This window comes from Sminthopsis crassicaudata, chromosome 4, assembly GCF_048593235.1.
Source record: "Sminthopsis crassicaudata isolate SCR6 chromosome 4, ASM4859323v1, whole genome shotgun sequence".
NCBI classification, from domain to species: domain Eukaryota; kingdom Metazoa; phylum Chordata; class Mammalia; order Dasyuromorphia; family Dasyuridae; genus Sminthopsis; species Sminthopsis crassicaudata.
Window position 1 is genome coordinate 104,094,370 of NC_133620.1, and position 18,612 is coordinate 104,112,981.

The 18,612-nt window shown below is 39.4% G+C and overlaps 1 protein-coding gene across 6 annotated transcripts in view; it reads left to right on the plus strand.

The window, feature by feature from the left end:
• Positions 1 to 89: 89 nt before the first annotated feature.
• PFKFB2 (6-phosphofructo-2-kinase/fructose-2,6-biphosphatase 2) overlaps positions 90 to 18,612 on the plus strand; it is a 40,383-nt gene continuing 21,860 nt past the window's right edge. For 2 of the 6 annotated variants that reach the window (XM_074309023.1, XM_074309026.1), the window contains exons 1-8: positions 2,620 to 2,746; positions 3,503 to 3,623; positions 15,173 to 15,298; positions 15,771 to 15,867; positions 16,266 to 16,332; positions 16,487 to 16,561; positions 17,153 to 17,209; positions 18,309 to 18,433. In XM_074309023.1, coding sequence (XP_074165124.1) covers positions 3,536 to 3,623; positions 15,173 to 15,298; positions 15,771 to 15,867; positions 16,266 to 16,332; positions 16,487 to 16,561; positions 17,153 to 17,209; positions 18,309 to 18,433 — 635 coding nt within the window. In that variant the 5' untranslated portion in view covers positions 2,620 to 2,746; positions 3,503 to 3,535. Of the gene's footprint in view, positions 488 to 2,619; positions 2,823 to 3,502; positions 3,687 to 15,172; positions 15,299 to 15,770; positions 15,868 to 16,265; positions 16,333 to 16,486; positions 16,562 to 17,152; positions 17,210 to 18,308; positions 18,434 to 18,612 lie in introns of those variants that run through there. The other 4 variants (XM_074309020.1, XM_074309022.1, XM_074309024.1 and 1 more) reach the window with 4 other exon arrangements.

The following is an 18,612-nucleotide window of genomic DNA, read 5'->3' on the forward strand; positions in this document are numbered from 1 at the left end:
AGAAGTCGCCACGCCCCCTTTCCCCGCCCTCCACAGGGGCATGTCCTCGCGAGACTTCCGCCGGCCTGGTCAGAACTCTCTAGGACGGTCTTAAAGGGGCAACACCCTTTTTTCTCCCACGCTCTTGCTTCTAAACCCTCCAGCATGCTAGGATGCTCCACTTGTTGGATGTCAGCGTGGCTCACGAAGACATCCGGTCTGTCAGCCTGCAGCAAAGATTAGGATCTCCTAGGTGGGGCGGCCGGAGGACACCTCACTTAATGGATTGGAATGGCCCTTCGCATTTACTAAGAGGTTAGAAATGGACCATAACCACACCGGACACTGACCGAGCAGGAACGAAAAGAATCTGAAGGCAGAGAACAAAGGGAGGGCTGAACGACCGAGGATCCCTAATTAGAGACTGTTGTGTATCCCAAATACTGACTCATCCCCTCTAAGTGGACCAAAGGATTCCCTAAATTCAAAGAAGAGTAAACAACACGAGGTAACTTGTCACATCCAAAGGGAACCCGTGGGAAGTCAGCTTCAGTCCCGGAAGCCCAGGTGCAACTTGCAAAGAACAAAAGCATACATTTCAGTATATTGTATATTGTAATATACAATTACACACATGATAACATAATAGAATATATATGTGTATATCATAATAAGGTATCTCTGATATCTGTTTATGTATATGTATGCTAGACATTGCCTACCTGTTTGAGTATTTCCTTGGACCATGAAATATATCAAGTAATAATTTATTATAACATCACATTATAGAAAAAACATTGTCGTATTACAATAATATAATATTTATAGTCTGTTACAATGTGTATATGTTATATAATAATTTATGTAATTTGAAATCCGGCCTGTCCCATTTCACAGGTGAGAAACTGTGGTTATAGAAATAAAATCACTTGTCTATAACCATACAGTTACTAAGTATCAGAGGCAAAATTTAAAATCTAATCTCCCAGACTTTCAGTTCAATGTGATTAATTACATACTTGGCATTTTAATCAAACAACAAGCATTTTTAAAGTTCCTACTATATATAGAAAGCTCTGGATTAGGTGCTAGAAACATAAAACCAAGAGGGAGACAGTTCTGTTGAGCGGAGACATATTCATAAGGAATGTTCATAAGGAAATACTGTGTCATTACAGAATAAATACATAGTAACTGGGTGGGTGACAATAGCATTGGAGTAACAAGGAAGGGCATGTGAGATATAGTAATTGAGGAAACTAATTACAAGAGGGTGAGAGAGTGGAGAATGTGTTTCAAGAATTGGGCAGAGTGCAAAGGCAGAGTAACAAAAGATCTGTGAGCAACAGCAGGCATTTAACAAATAGTAAATCGCAGAGCCAGGATTCTCAGTAAGGTTGCCTAATGCTTCCACTGCTGCTTTCAGTGCTTCCTGTAGTTACTACATATACTAGTAGGTATTTTCATTCAAAAAGTTAAAACAAAAAAAACAAAAAAAACATGTACTAGATGCAAGAACCAGACACCAAAGATATGAAAAATGTGAAATTATAGCCCTCCTCGGTAGGGGGAGGGCAAACAGGGCAAAACAAATAAATATGTTACAAAAGGAAATGTGAGGGAAGGAAAAACCCAGACCTAATGCTTTAAGAACTCCCTTTAGTTGAAGTCCACAGTTCTTCCCGTGGACCTATAGGGGATCCACAGCAGCAAAACTCTGAATTAAAGGTGAGTCTATCATGAATACTATTTGATTCTGGGTGTATCCGTATATTATAGTGACTATGTCTACAAAATATATGACATTTACAATACTAGCAATAAGCTGTTTTCTTAAGGCTCACAAACATATCCTGGAGAGAAAGCCTCTCCACTTCCTAGCATTATGGATAACACTTTTACATTCTCCTCAGTTTTTGAGATCTTGATCCTATCTGGTTAAAACACTTTATCCAGTTTCCAGATACCAATTGAAAGCTAAGGATTCAGAGTTCTTATTGTTCAAAATTACAATTGGTTTATCGCTAGTCTTTTGTGCAAGCTTGCCCCTGGCAAAAGTCAGTGGAGAAGGTAGAAGATAGAAAGTCAAACAAGAAAATTGGATATTTTAGGGGACACATGGGATCTTTGATTCTGGGATGCTAGGGGAACCGGCCATAAACTCTCTTAAATGCGAGACTCCAGCACAAGAAGGAAACATTTCAAGGACATCTTAGTAAAATGAAGACCCATCCTATGCTTATGTGATCTCGTCTTCCCCAAACCGCAATTTAACATGTAGATACTTTTTTTTGATTGAGTTCCACTGGGACAAGGAATAAAAGAGTTAATATCAGACCACACCCTCAGAGGACATCTGTTTAATTTATTTCATTAAGTAGTGGGCTGGTTTAGTGTTCTCGCGAGGTTTAAAAAAAAGAACCATTGCCTTTTTCTTTAGCTCCAGCCCCGGGGTTGCCCGGCAACGGGGTAACCAATCCTCCGCCCTGCTAGGTAACCTGAGGGCATATGATCCGTCCTCTTCGCATCCCCTCCTCCTGTCTAGCGTTGGCGTCATCATTTCCAGCTAAAGCCCAGCCCCCTGAGACTCTGCGGACTCAGATTGGCCAACTGTAGGTTCCAGGTGAAGGCGCGCGCAAGGGGTGGGGTCACGAAGTGGGCGTGACTAAGCAGGCAGTTGATTTGAATGTGATTTGCATGCCCAGCCCCTGCCCGCGGTTCAGTTGGGTTCCCGAGGTACTAGCTGGTCCTAGAGTGGTATCACAAGGTGAGGAGTTGCTGCGCAGCGCCTAGGATGGATGGGCCTGGAATCAGGCGGAATAAGAGGAGGTTTATGCATTAGGGTAAAAACCTGGAGGATAATAAATCTGATAGCCCTGGTCCCGGTGCGTTGCAGGTTGCGAGGAATATTTAGATGCCGGCAACCCTGGAAGTCCGTGAGGGTGTAAAAAGGGAGGGGAGCCTTGAAGGCCGTGCCGGGACTGTGAAAGCGTCTTAAAGACTGGCTGTCTAGTTGCGGGGGTGGGGGGAAGCAGGTAGGGAGGAGTCTGCAGTCAGCAGGAATCAACACCCCGTTTCTGGTGAAGGATCAACCTTTGTCTTGCTGTGTGGTATTGGGTGGTGGTAGTGACCAATTATCTGTGGGCCTCAGTTTACACTCAGAATCTAGAAATTATTCCTTGCCCAAGGAGTATTGGTGGTGTGAAAGGCTTGGGTTGAACGTAATGTTAGGGACGCAGGGGGACTAGTAGCGTGTTGAAGCTGTCTGGGCTTCCTGTTACCCTCTCTTTTCCTCTTACGGACCGGCTTCCTGCTCACAGAGACTTTCCCACTTCCAGTTTTATCAAGACCATTCAGTGAGGCTATATTTGATGCTTTGGATTTCTTACTTGTTAGTTGCCGAGCTCTTGTTTTTCCTTTTTGAGTAAGATTGGGGGGAGGAAAGGGGGCGCCGAGGAGGGCGGAGAGGGGGTGTGTCTTACTCCTTCCCTTTCTTTATCTAGCTCCTTTCTTTTCTCCTCAGAAGTTCCCCAGGGCTTCGAGTCACTGAACTGCCATGTCTGGGAATCCGGTGTCAACCCCAGAACAGAACAGTCATGAAAACAAGACTACTACTAATCTTAGGCAGTCAGAGAAGAAGTGCTGTGAGTATTGAGGAATAATGGCATTCTGGTCGACAATCCTTTCTCCTCGAAATGCCCTGTAAGGCAGGTAGTTTATTAACCTTTTCAAAAATAAATAAATAAATAATAAGAATAAGAATCAGAAAGCTTAAGAATCATAGTCATAGTAAATATCAGAGCTGGGGTTTGGCTAGATCCCAAAATTCAAGTCCAGTTATCTTTCCATGAGTGATCCCCACTTGGGGAGGAAAATGTGCTTATAATGAATAGTTAGTGTTATTCTTACTCTAATCCTACAAGTTTATTCAATTGCAATTTCACCCTTTGTTATATCTTTCATGTACATATTTCACCATTTTTCACTCTTATAGCCTCTACCTTAGGGCTCTTATTAGCCCTCTTTTTGGGCTATTACTATAGCCTTAACGGCTCTCAAGTTTTTCATTCCAACTGATCTTTAGCTCCTAAAATCTAAATCTTCTAATCTGAAATCTAATATCTTCTAAAGGATAAATGTGTTTATGTCCCCCTACTAAGTAAACTCCAGGGAATCTCGTGTTAAATCCATGATAATATTAAATCCTCCGGCATTAAATTAAATCTTTACAACCTGGCCCCTTCCTACTTTTCCCATTTTTTTTCTGTACTTTAGTTACTTGTACATATGCTATGAGCTAGCCAATTCTGACCAATTTGCTATTTTTTAAACACACCATCTCCTAGTTAGTCATCTCTCTTGCCTAATACCTTCCGTTTGTCCATTGTCTTTTAATTCCTGGTTTCATCAAGAATTAGCTCAAATCCTAGCTTCTTCAAGAAGCCTTTTCAGTCCTTTCTTCTTTCCATCTGGTAATACTATCCCCTGAAAGTATCTTCTGTCTAGTCTGCATATATTTTGAATATACCTATCAAATGTCTTCTCTATTAGAATTTGAGCTTGATTTCAAGGATCAATTTTGCCTTTCTTTCATATCTAACATAGCACAATGCTTTGGTTCATAATAAGTACTTAACTTGTCTGACTTAAAGTCTTCTATACCTCCTAGTTTTCATAGATGAATTTTCTGGTTATGAAACAAAGAGGCTGTTTATCTCTGGGGTCCTTCTGCAATGGTAGGTCATAGGTTCATAGGATCAACCACCTCTGAGATTTAGTGGCTACATAAATATGGGCACATGACTTATTACCTTTGAGTCAGTTTCCTCATCTGCAAAATGGGATAATACCTGTAGTATTTACCTCACAGTGTTGTGAGGCTTAAATGAGATAACATGTGTAAAGTCTTTGCAAACTTTTAAGGTGTTATGTAAATGTCAATGATACTTATTATCCTTATTTTCCATTATCCTTAGGAGAGGCCAATGAGCTATAGTGGGTAGACTGGGATCAAATCTTGCCCTTGACTTAAACCAGCTGTGTGAACCTGGGCAAGTCATTAAACTTCAATGGAAGTTACAAAATCCTGTTCTGAATCATTCATTCCAATCAGCATATATTTATTAAATACCTATTATGTGCCAGGCCCATGTTTCCACATGGGGAATTCTACACATAAGAGAAATCACAGCTCTTCCAAAAAAGGGGGGGGAGAGTGGGATTTAAGGTTGGAAGAACCAATTTTTTTTGTGGTTGAGTCACTTCAGTCATATCTTCATGATCCCATGGGGTTTTCTTGGCAAAGATATTGAAGTGTTTTGCCGTGTCCTTCTCCAGCTTATTTTACAGATGAGGAAACTGAGACAAATCAGGTTAAGTGAGTTGCTCAGAGTCACATAGCTACATAAATATAAGAAGCCAGAATTAAATTCTGTCTTTCTGACTGTGGACCCAGCAATATATCCACTCTATTACTAGCTACCCTGAACAGACCCTTAGAGATCATCTCATAATGCCTTCACTTTACAGATGAAAAAACTGACATTGGGAGGCATCTGTTGACAGGTCTCATATTCACAAAGTAGGCCATAATCTTCTGAGTATCTTTCAATCCTTCCCCTCTTCTTCTGGTATGGAGTTAAGGGGAAGGAATACTTATCACTATTTCCCGCTTAGCAAGTTAATTATCTGAAGTATTTTATCTGAGCAAATAACAATATGTTCCCATTAAAGAGGATGAGCCAGAAAGGGTGAGGAAATTTATTAGGCTAAAATTTGGTACAATCCCTCCCTTCTTTTCCCCCTTACTGGAAACATTGTAACAAGGAAGTACCTTACTCTATTTGCATCCTTTGTTCCAAACCCACATCTTTATGGGATCACCCTTGATTTTAGCCAGTCTCAGGGATCCTCCAGTGAGTAGGACACTGGATTTGGACCTGGATTCAAGTTTTACTAGCTGTGTGATCATGGACAAGTCACTCTAGCTCTTAGTGCTTCCGTGCCCTTATTTCTAAAATGAACAGGTTGAACTTGACCTTAAAGGCCATGATCCTATGAAGGTGCTTCCTTGTTTCACCTGTCTGTAGGCTTAACTCTTGTTAATTGCATATTTACTGACTGCTGGCTTTCAGAGGAGCCAGTGAATCAAGCACTTTGAAGTCTGAGAAGTTGGAAATGCAGATGGTGGATGGAAAGTATGGGAAAGCAACATAGCAGAATTTCTGTTTCTTCTTTCTATCCCCTTCCCTCCCTGTCTGCTTTCATTAATTGGCCTCAAAATTTTTATAGCTGATCCCCAAAGGCTGTCTTCACACAGTGTGTTTCTCAGCACTGTCCATCATGCCAATGTTTGACTGAAACCCTATTCCCCCTGGAACTCAGATAAAGTCTGATAACTCTTACCTGTGAATTACTCCACCTCTCACTACCCAGAAGTATGCCAGCTCATTCCTTTCTCACTCCACTAGTTATTAATAGCAGATAAAAGCAGGAGCTAGACATGGGGGAGGGAGGGATGTTTGATGTTCAAAACTGTTTCTGGAGCCTCGACCTTGACATCATGCCTTTGATAAAGGTCTCGTGATTAATGATGATAATATCACTTCCCTGAGCTCTCATGAAGCTCTTTAGAGTTGTATAGCAACAAAAGCAGCTGAGGTTGGCTCATCTCTTCAGGGCCACTCACTCCTCTTTGCCAGGACATCAAGCTGGGCATGTGGCATAAAATGCACCTATAGAAATTATGCTATCCTACTTCTGTGGGTACCTTTCTAAAAGGTTTTATGTGGGAAATGAATTTTTGTAAATTTATTGCAAATATTCTAGAACTTACTATTTAAAGGAATGCTATAGGATTTCAGTTTGCCAAATGATTTGTTTCCCTTGGCAATCACCTTTTGATATTTGACATTTCTGTTTGCTGACCTATAGCTGTATGTGGAAGGCAATCAATAAACATTTATCTATTAGTTAAGCACTGTGCCAAGACAAAAAAAAGAAAGTTTTTGCCCTTTAACAGGACTTTATTTTATATAAAGGAAGACAATATATACAAATAAGTTGAATTTGGGAGTGAGGGCCTGGTATCTGGGGGGATACAGAAAAGTGCATCATGGAAAGAACATTCTAAGTGACTTTAGGTTGCTGCTGATTTCCTTCTTTGGGCTTCAGTTTCTTTATCTGTCAAATGGGGACATTGGACCAGATAATTTCTTGGATCAGTTTAAAGAATCAAGTAGGTGAAGTCTGATTAATGTATATTGGCTTTCTAGAAGTTGAAGTATGCACTCATACTCCTAAGAAAACTGAATTTTTGTTGGGATTTTCTGATCCTGGTACCATGAGGACCTTTTAGCTTTCCCAAGAAAAGTCTTCTTTTTTCCTTCCTTCCTTCCTTCCTTCCTTCCTTCCTTCCTTCCTTCCTTCCTTCCTTCCTTCCTTCCTTCCTTCCTTCCTTCCTTCCTTCCTTCCTTCCTTCCTTCCTTCCTTCCTTCCTTCCTTCCTTCCTTCCTTCCTTCCTTCCTTCCTTCTTCTCTCTTATTCTTTCTATTTTTCTCCTTTCTTTCCTTTTTTTTTTTCTCTTCTCCAAGTAGTATCCTCTTTATGCTAATCTTCCTGCTCAAATCTTTCCCTTTCCCTGCCCTTCTTTCTCTATTACAGTTGCCTGGAAAATTTGATTTTGTGTCCTTGAGAAACTTCCCTCAGATTTTTCAGTTCTAAAAAGAAGAGAAAGACCTGTCCTTCCTTATTCCTGGCCTTGCTCCTCTCCCTTGACCTTTCCCCTCCCTCTTCCTAACTTTTTTTTAATCTCCCCCTTCCCATGAAAGTACCTGCTGCTGGACTGTCCTAAAGTACAGTGAACTGTCTTGTGTCAACTGCCTCATATTTGAGTTCCCATCCCCCAGGGTTGAAATCGGAGTCAACCATTGTCTTAAGGCGAAAATTAAGCTGAGAGAGCATTTGCAGGCTCTTTTTCTTTTCCTTGCTACTTCTCTGCATGTTGTAAAAGGGTCCCATGACTCTTTCTTGTTCACACCCTCAGCCAGTTTATTAATAGCTCATCTATTATCCCCTTGCTACCTAATTACCCCTGTGTAGGTCAATTCGGACTCTGGAAAGGTGACAGGGAGAAGAGGGGTGAGAAGGCCTAAGGGCAGCAAGATGAATCCTCAGAACTCAGAACTGTATCCTCAGAACTCAGAACTGTATCCTCAGAACTCTTTCTCATATTGGGGAGCTCAGAAGAGGGGTTCCCTAAGTTTTTTCCTAGAACCCCTTACATAGCTCAGTTTGGCCCAAACAAGAACAAGGTGCAATTATTATTTGGGCTCTTGCTTAGGGAAAGGGTCTTCAGGTTATTGGTGGGAGTTCTGATTAGAGGTTGGGTACTTTAGTGACTAGTGACAAGACTTGGATTCTAGTCAGAACTCTCTCCCTGACAGAATAGCTCTGGGACTCAGTTTTCCCATTTATAAAACAGAAGTTGCTCTACTCCTATTTCTCATTAGGGAAGTTATGAAACAATGTTTAGGTTGAGAAATCTGCTTCAACAGCCTCTTTGATGGGGGTAAGAAGGAAAGAGGGAGAATTTTTCTGCAGTTTTTAGACGTTTTAGTTAAGAATTAGATTGGATGAAGAGGGAACTGGAATCATTTGATGTGATGCCTGCAGGCCCTTGGAATTTAATGTGTTAGAGATAGGACAAAGTGTTCTAAGTTGTAGCTGTGACTGTCTGAATGGATGAGGAAGGAAACATAGTTTGTTTCTGCAGTCTGTCAGTCCTGAGTGACAAATTTTAGGTGGGAGCAAGTGCTGTTTTCATCGGCCATTAGCAAGCTCAGTTTGGTTCGGTAAACACTGAGCAGCTGTGTTCCCCAGAGTTTCAGAGCAACCCCCAAGCTCTGTTGATTCAAGACCCTGGAGAGGGGAACAGGACCTTTGGGGGAAGTGCCTAATGGGCTATGAAGTGTGGCTGAAGTTGGTCTAGGACAAAGAAGTATCCTGGGTAATGAGCTGAGCAGTGGAGAACTGGAGAATATTCACAGCCCCTTAGCTGGAGAAAGTGAAGACTCAGGGGTTTAGCCACTTAAATCTGAGAATAGCCATCTGTTTGGGACCATTGAGCAGGGAACCAGCCATGCTCTGCTGAGAATAGAAAATTGGTTACCATAGCCAGGAGATCCCAAATAGGAGTTAGACAAAAGAAGTTAGGAATTGGGGAAAAAATAAGAGATAGGAAATAAAATCATTTTTCCTTCATCATGCATTTATCCTTGAGGGGCATCATTCCCTTATCACTATGTGAGAGCAGGCAGTGATTTCTCTAGTTGGGAAATAGAGGTAGCAAGTTGTAGTAGGCACAGTGCTGAGCTTCGAAGAGGGGAAGACTTGGTTTTAAATTCTACTCCTGACATTTACTGGCTTTGTGACTGTCATTTAACTTGATTTGACTCAACAAACTCCTTGGGACCTGACTTACCAGCAGCTTCCATGCCTTTCACTTATGCAAGATATCTATCTGTTCAGACTTCATCTGCTTCTCTCTTTTCCAAAATACTTTTCTCATTTTTTCAACAAAAAGGAAAAAATGTTGTCAATCCAGTGTCAGCAATTGTACTATATCAGTTTTCCAAATCTTCAGGATGGAAGGATTTTAGAGCTGGCAGTCACCCTAGAGATCACAGAATATAAAAACTGCTAATTTTACAAATGAAAGTATTCATTACATAATAAAGATACAAATGAAGAAGTCCAGGTTGGGAAGCAATTTGCCTAAGGCCACATACCTAGTAAATAGTAGGGTCTGATTTTGAGTCCAGGTCCTAATTCTACGCTTTTTCTATTCTTGTTACATATTATTTACAGATTTGCTATCTAGTGTAGGAAAAAAAAAGGTTTTTAGAGGGAAAAATCATTCTTCCTGTTTGATTATTTAAAACAGTATCTAATTTAATATCCTTCCCTTTAAAAAATAAAATATTTATGTTTTAGTTCTCCAGGCTCACTTCAAACATAGATTAGAAAAATAATAAACATTTGTAGGAGAAGCACAGTTGTAGGTAGGAAGGCAGCACTTCAGTTCCTGGGAGAGGAATCTTCCTAAGAATGAGACCAAAGGTCTTTTCCTTACTAACCACCCCTTCCTAATTCCACTTCTTCCTTAGCTTTTGCCCTCCTTACTAGCCAGAGTATCTACACTAAGGCAATTTATAAAATCAGCCCTTGGAAGAGGATTCTAGCTTTGGTTTTTGGTCCAGCACAGACTATCAGAAGATGCTTTAGGAGACTGGGGCCACTTCTAGTGAAAGCAGCAAAAAAGATTGTCTTTTGTTTAAATATCGGAGGAACAGAGGTTCCTGCCTGCTTCTGTTTTTGATTTCCCTCAAGATCCTAGGCGCACAATGCTCTTTACTCCTCTGGGCCTTCTTTTGCTATCATTTTGATAGGAGGAGAAATTGCTGTTATCCACTACCCTACCCTCTTCCGCATAATTATGATTACTTTGTATTTATTCTGTTTATATTTTGCTTTTCTTATTTTTGTACATGATTTCTCTTTGTAGTAGAATAAGCCTCTTGAAAACAGACTTTTTGTTTCTGTATTCCTAAGGCAAAAAGGTTTTTTTTGTTTGTTTGTTTGTTTGTTTTGATACTCTGATGAAGTTTATCCTTAGGATATTTTTTTTCCTTTTAAAAATTATATTTTTCCAATTACATGTAAAAACAATTTTAAACATTTTTTAAATTTGGAATCCCAAATTTCTCTCTCTTTTTCCTTTTCTCCTCCATTGAGAAGGCAAGCAATTTGATATAGGTTTTACATTATAGTAGTACAAAACACATATTTATATTAGTATGTTGTAAAAAGAAAACAAACCAAAAACCCACAAAGAAAAATAAAGATAATTTTTAAAAATATGCTTTGATCTGTATTAGATTCCATTAATTCTTTCTCTGGAGGTGGATAACATTTTTTATCCTAAGTCCTTTGGAATTGTCTTGGAACTTTGGATTGCTAAGAATAGTTAAATCATTCACAATTGAACAACATTACAATATTGCTGTTACTGTGTACATATTGTCTTGGACTCTGCATCAGTTTATGAAAGTCTTTCCAGGTTTTTCTGAAAGCATCCTGTTCATCAATTTTTTTTAAACAGCACAATAGCATTCCATCATAATCATATACCATAATTTGTCTAACTATTCATTCCCCAATTATTGGACTTCCTGTCAATTTTCAATTCTTTGCCATCACAAAAAGAGCTTCTAAAATAGTTTTATACATATAATTCCTTTTTCTCTTTTCCAACTCTTTGGGATACAGATCTAGTAATGGTATTGCTGGAACAAAGGATATGAATAATTTTATAACCCTTTGGGCACAGTTCCAAATTATTCACCAAAATGTTTAGATCAGTTCATAATTATGCTAATAATGCTTTAGTGTCCCAATTTTCCCACATCATCTTCAACATTCATCATTTTTCTTTTCTTTCATACCATCCAATCTGATAGATATGAGGTGGTACCTCAGAGTTGTTTTCATTTTCATTTCTCTAATGAATAGGAATTTAGAGTATTTTTCATATGACTACACATAATTTGATTTATTCTGAAAACTGTTCATATTCTTTGATCATTTATCAATTGGGCAATGGCTTAAATTTTTATAAATTTGATTTAGTTCTCTATATATTTGAAAAATTAAGCCTTTGTCATAAAAACATGCTGTAAATTTCTTTTCACAGTTAAGATTACTAAATATTTTTCTCCATCTTATTTTCTCCTTCTCTTTTTATCCTTTTACCTTGCCCTTCTCAAAAGTTTTTGCTTCCCCTGACTTTAGTCCCTTAATCCCCTCCCTTCTATTGGCATCTTTTTTTTTCTTATTCTCTTCCACTCCTTCTTCCCTGTCAGTCAAGATAGATTTCTATATCTGATTGATACCCTCTTTGAGCTAATTCCTATGAGAATAAGGTTCAAACACTGTCCTGCCACCTCATTACCATTTTCTCCTCCACAGTAAAAGTTCTTTTGTACCTCTTTTATGTGAGATAATTTACCCCATTCTACTTTTCCCTAACTCTTTCCCTCAGTACATCCCTCCTTGTAACCCCTTAATTTTATTTTTTAGGTATCATTCCATCACAGTCAATGTATACTTGTGCTCTGTAATTGCTCTAATGATGACAAAGTTCTTAGGAGTTACAAGTATCATCTTCCCATATATTAATGGAAACAGTTACTTTATTGAATCCCTCATGATTTCTCTTTTCTGCTGACCTTTTTATGTTTCTCTCAAGTTTTACATTTGAAAATCAAATTTTCTCATTAAGTTCCGATCTTTTCATCAGGAAGACTTGAAAATCTTCTTTTTCATTATATATGCATTTCTTCTCCTGAAAGATTATACTCACTTTTGCTGTGTAGGTGATTCTTGGTAGTAATCCTAAATCTCTTGCCAGGCAGAATATCATATTCCAAGTCTTCCATGCCTTTAGTGCAGAAGCTCCTAAATCTTGTATTTCTCTGTCTGTGATGCCACAATATTTAAATTGTTTCTTTCTAGCTGCTATCAATATTTTCTTCTTGATCTGGAAGCACTGTAATTTGGTTTATATAATCTTCCTGTGAGTTTTCATTTTGGTATCTCTTTCAGGAGGCAATCAGTGGATTCTTTTAGTTTTTATCAACTTCTGGTTCTACAATATCAGAGTAGGTTTCCTGGTTAATTTCTTGAGATATGATGTCTAGGCTCTCTCGTTTTTTGTTTTTTTTTTCATCATGGCTTTCAAAAAGTCAGATGATTCTAAAAGTATCTTTCATGGATCTCTTTTTCAGGTCAGGTGTTTTTCCAATGAGATATTTCACATGATCTCTCTCTTTTTTTCATACTTTTGATTTTGTTTTAGTAATTCTTAATGTCTCAACGGAGTCACTAGCTTCCAGTTACCCAATACTAATTTTTAAGAAACTATTTTCTTCAGTGAGATTTTGTATCTCATTTTCCATGTGGCCAATTTTGCTTTTTAAGGAGTTCTTCCCTTAAATAGAGTTGTATGCTTCTTAATACCATTTAGCCTATTCTATTTCCTTAAACTATTTTCTTCAGGTTTTTTTTTGTCTCACTAAGATTTTGACTCTTTTTTCATGATTTTCTTGAATCTCTCCCATTTCTTTTCCCATTTTTTCCTCTACCTCTTATTTTATTTTTAAAAAATTCCTTTTGAACTCTTCCAGGAATTCTTTTGGGGCCTGAGACAAATTTATATTTTTTCATTGAGGCTTTGGATGTAGCTGTTTTGATTTCATTGTCTTCTTTTGAGTTTGTGTTTTGATCTTCCCTGTAACTATAATAAAATTCTAAGGTCAGGTTCTTTTTTGTTGTTGTTTGTTTATTTTTTAACCTATTTCTTGACTTTTAACTTCTTTTTAAGTTTGGGCTCTGCTCCTAGGGTTAAGGGGACATTATTCCAAGCTTCAGATTTTTTGTGTTACTGTTTTCAAAGCTAGTTCTGGGAGTCTATGAGTTTTCAGCTCTTCCACACTTGTCTGATTTGAGGAGAGATGTTATCACTGTTCTCTTGGCCTGTGCTCTGGTTTCTGAACAACCATAAATACTCTTTTTCACCCTGAAACTAATGTCCAGTACAGTAATGCTCTCCTTTTACCCTGATACTGCAATACAGAATTGTAGCTGGTCAATGCAACAGAGACCTACACTCGGTGCCAGCAAAGGGTCTCTGACAGTTGTCTGATCCCTTTACTATTTGTGGGTTGAGAGTTCTGGAAGCTACTACCAATTCAATCACCAGAAAGGCCTGCCCTGGACTAAGCTTTAATCTTACTCAAGTGAGACAGATTTTTCTTACTAACTTAAGTTGTTTTGTGATGGAAAATTATCCTTTTGTCAGTTCTGGCACTCCAGAATTGGTTTTGAGATGTCATCCTAAAAGTTGTTTGCAGTAGAATTTAGAGGAACTCAGGTAAATCTCTGGGCCTTTATTTCATCATTTTGGCTCCTGCCTCCAAGATGTTTTTAAATTCATAAAATAAAACAGGATTACAAAGAAACCAACCACATTGAATATAGTTATCACTTATCACTGATTGTTTTTAAGTTCGTGGAACTTCTTGAAATTTATCCCCAGGTTAAAAACCTCTATCTCTGCAGTTAGTAAAGTATCTGATAATTAACCAATATTTCTTGACAAAAAAGTCTTAAGATGATGACAAAATAAGTCTACAAATCCTTTGAAAATCAGGAGGGATTATTGTTGTGACTAATAAAAATTGTGAGTACTTCCATAGTGTCCTGTTTTGCCTTCATTTTCACCACTAAATCAGACCCAATTGATGCCCCAGTGCCTTTTCTTACCTTCATCTCTGTCATGTGTCATCCTCAATACTAAACAGAAAATAGACACTTTACCACAACCTAGATCCCTTGGGGGCTCAGAGCTATTAACTTCAGAGGCCAATTTATAGGCTTGAGAGCTAGAAGGGACCTTATAGACCAATCTCTTATTTCACAGCTTCAACAAAACATTTTGAGTTCAGCATTTATTAAGCATCTACTGCATAAGTTCTGTGCAAAGCATTAATAATACAAAGAGAAAACCAAAGTAGTTTAAAATTATACAGATGAGAAAACTGAAACACAAGGCCAAATGATTTAAGCAGAATCATTCATACCAAGAATTAATAACAGCAACAAGAACTAACATGTATATCGCTCTTACTATGTACTAAGCACTGTGTTAAACTCTTTACAATTATCATACCACTGCATCCTCACAACTACCTGGAAAGGAGAAGCTATTTTTTTTATCCCCATTTGATGAGTGAGAAAACTGAGGCAAACAGATATTTAAGTAACTTGCCCAGGGTCACACAGTTAGGAAGTGTTTGGGGCTGGATTGGAGCTCAGGTTTTCCTGACTCCTTACAGGATACTTGACCTACTTTGTCTTCTTGCCCAAACAGAACCAGGATTAGGGCATCAAACCTAGCATTCTTGTTATTTTACTATATTGCCTTCTTTAGGTTCTCTGTGGTAGCTTGGGCTGATTTTCTGTGATCCTTAATTCATGGGCAGTCTTGTCTTTATTTATCATGAGAGGGTAGGAGCATTGAGGAAAATAGTTAATGATTTTTCAGTACTAGGATTCCCTTTCCCTCTTCTTACAGCATGGGCCTCCTATATGACGAACTCCCCAACACTTATTGTAATGATTGGCCTGCCAGCCAGGGGCAAGACCTATGTATCCAAGAAACTCACCCGATACCTCAACTGGATTGGGGTACCCACCAAAGGTAGGTGCAGCTTAGTCTGTAGGGATAGTACCCTAGGAAGGAAGACGAATAGGGAGAAATGGGGCTTTTGGGCACTCTTGATCCTTTGATTAGGGGATTTAGCAGTATCTTGGGCTTGGGAATTCAGCTTCCATGTACCCCAATTTCTATAGCAGGCAATACCAGTATTCCATAAGTTTGGCATCTTGTTATCCTTCCCTGTTCCACAGCAAATTTAAAACTATTTTCTGAACAAATTGAAGGATGGGATAATGGTAAAGGGGGAAAAACATCTCTGTTCCCAGACTTGGAACAGACTCTAGGAGGACAGAATTGGAGGCTAAAGTTAGGGCAGTGTTTCTAGTCCTGATCTTAAAATTTGGGTAGATTAGCCTCATATAATGAATGACTGATTTCTAACCCATTTCTAATCTTGTTGACATTAGAGGTACTGTGATATTTAAGGGCTAAAGGGTAGAAGTTTTTCCCACAGTTTTTAATCTCGGGGTATATCGACGTGAAGCAGTCAAATCATATAAATCCTACGACTTCTTCCGGCATGACAATGAAGAGGCCATGAAGATTCGAAAGTAAGTCTCCTCTATGAGATATGGCTATAGGCATGGCTTACCCACAAAGGATTGAGCCACAGAGAGAAATGAGCAGGGCAGATCTTAGGGATTTCCAAAGGAAATGCTAGACACCCAGAGACTTTGAGGATAAAGAAGTAAAGCTAACGAAGCCTCTGACATTAAAGTCTAACCATTCCTGCCTTCTTGATAGCTGGCCCCAAAGAGAGGTCTTAGACTCTGATCAGAAGGGGAGGGTTCAGAAGATCTCAGGGTGGGAGGGGAAGCTATGAATATGAATCAGAACATATAGGAAAGGTGAGAGGAACAGAATGAGCAAAGTTGTACGTCTCCCTGATCCAAATTTGCCATTTTCCTATTGTCAGGACAACTGACTCACCCATTCTCTCCATTTGCAGACAGTGTGCCTTGGTAGCTCTAGAAGATGTTAAGGCGTATTTCACTTATGAATGTGGTCAGATTGCGGTAAGTTTTGCCTATCATCTTCCACCCTCTTACCAACCTAGTTCATCTCCCTTCTCCCTTCACTCCATCTCAAGTTTCCACTGAGGTAACAGGTAGACCCTTTCCCTATTATGCCTTTTCTCCTCCAATCTACACCATGTGCTTTCTTTCCCAGGTATTTGATGCTACCAATACTACCCGGGAGAGAAGGGACCTGATCTTGAACTTTGCCAAGGAGAATGCCTTTAAGGTTGGGTTTGGCTCCTGATGCCAGGGTGGTGGGGCTGGAGGTGATCATGAATGGAATTAAATGTTTAGGATTTTTCCCTTGGGTCTGGTCCCCAATCCTTGAGTGCTTTTGTTTCAGATCCTTTCTCAGACTCATGGCCTGTGTGCCTGAGACCCTGGGAATCTGGAGAGAGACAAAGAGACAGACAGAGACAGAGAGACAAATGCAGAGGTAAACAGACACACACAGAGACAGAGATTAAGAGACAGAGAAAGATAAACAGAGATACAGAGGGAAAGACTCCAGAGAGAGAGAGAGATACTCTGTCTCCAGAGACAGAGACAAAGAGATACAGAACAAGGAGACAGAGAGACAGTGACAGACAGATTCATAGAGAGACAGAAACAGAGAAACAGAGACAGACATACATACACATAAGAGACAGAGACAACCGAAACAAAGGTAGATATACACAGAGACAGAGAGACAAAGAAAGATAAACAGAGACCACACACACACACACACAAACACACACACCATTGTTGAAGGCCATTCTCTTCAATGGACACAGTGTCCCTTTCACACTGCTTAACCACTGCTCTACCTTCGTAGGTCTTCTTCGTGGAATCTGTCTGTGACGATCCTGATGTGATTGCAGCCAACATTCTGGTGGGTAACAAGCACCCCATTCCTTTGGCCACATTGAATCCTTTAGGGGTCAAAGAGCCTTTCTGGTTAATAATGAGAAGAAACCAAGACTTAATACTGCAAGTAATCGCTGCTCTCTAGTTTCCAGTTTTGAGGAATGTCATTGTGTTATTTCTTACTAATTTCCCCTGGGAATCAAGGACAAGTCTGGGTAGAAAAAAGGGGAAACATAGAAGAGGAAACTGGCATGCAGAGCTGGAAAGAGACAGAGCCTGAGGGCCAAAGCATCTCATCTTCGCTGTCTGAAATCCTGGCCCACAGATATGAGTCATGTCTAGAGGCTCAGATTCTGGCATTTCTGGCAAGGAGCTAATTTAGGGATGCCACCTGCCAGGTAATTATTATATCCCAATCTATAGGTTCACGTATATGATAAACTTGATTCCCAGTGGAGTAAAGAGACGCCTGTTATTGGGACATACAGGAAGCAGAGCATAGTGGATAGAGAACTCAAGGAAGACCATGGCTCAAATCCCATCTCAGACACTTAGGGGCTATGTTACTCTAAAAGTTTCTTCCCCTCTGTGAGCTTTAGTTTTACTTATCTGTAAAGTGGAGATGAGAGTAGCATTTATTTTACAAGGTGGTTGGGAGGGTCCTATAGAATCTTATCTATCAGATGCTTTGTTTTGGACTTTTAAAAGTGCCACATAGATATGACACCATTGTCATCATCGTCATGATTAATTATGTAATTATTAATAATAATAATCATTATTCTTACTATTAGTAGAGCAAGAGAAGATTGATTTGATTCCCTGAAGTTCCACTGCCCCCTTTTTCCCCCACCATACTTTTCCAAAAAAAGGCAAAAATTGCTGAGGCCCAGGAAGTTAAACTCCTGCCAGTCCCCAAGTTAGTGGTGATCATGTGATTCTCCCTAGTTAATGCTCTCATCCCTGTTAACAGATAGGTTGAGAGTAGGGGCATTATTGGGCTTAAAGCAAGATTGGCTTAGATTTACTAGCAGAGGCAAGTAAAGGGAAGAGAGGATAGGAGAGGGGGAATATCAGGAGAAAGCTTAGGTGTGACTGGGATCCCACTAGTCTTGTTCTTCTAGGAAGTGAAAGTCTCAAGCCCAGACTACCCAGAAAGGAACAGGGAGAATGTGATGGAGGACTTCTTGAAGAGAATTGAGTGCTACAAAGTCACCTATCGGCCCCTTGACCCTGACCACTATGACAAGTGAGTTTTGAGTCCTTGTTCACACAGTAATTTTTTGGGGGGTGGGATGGGGATTGTGGAAGGAGGTGCATAGGATCACACATTTCTCAAAGTCTTTTAGCAAAGCTGCAACTCCTATGGTTCTGAGATTCTATAATTTTTTACCTATAGTATACATATCATTTGAGAGGGCAAAGAGA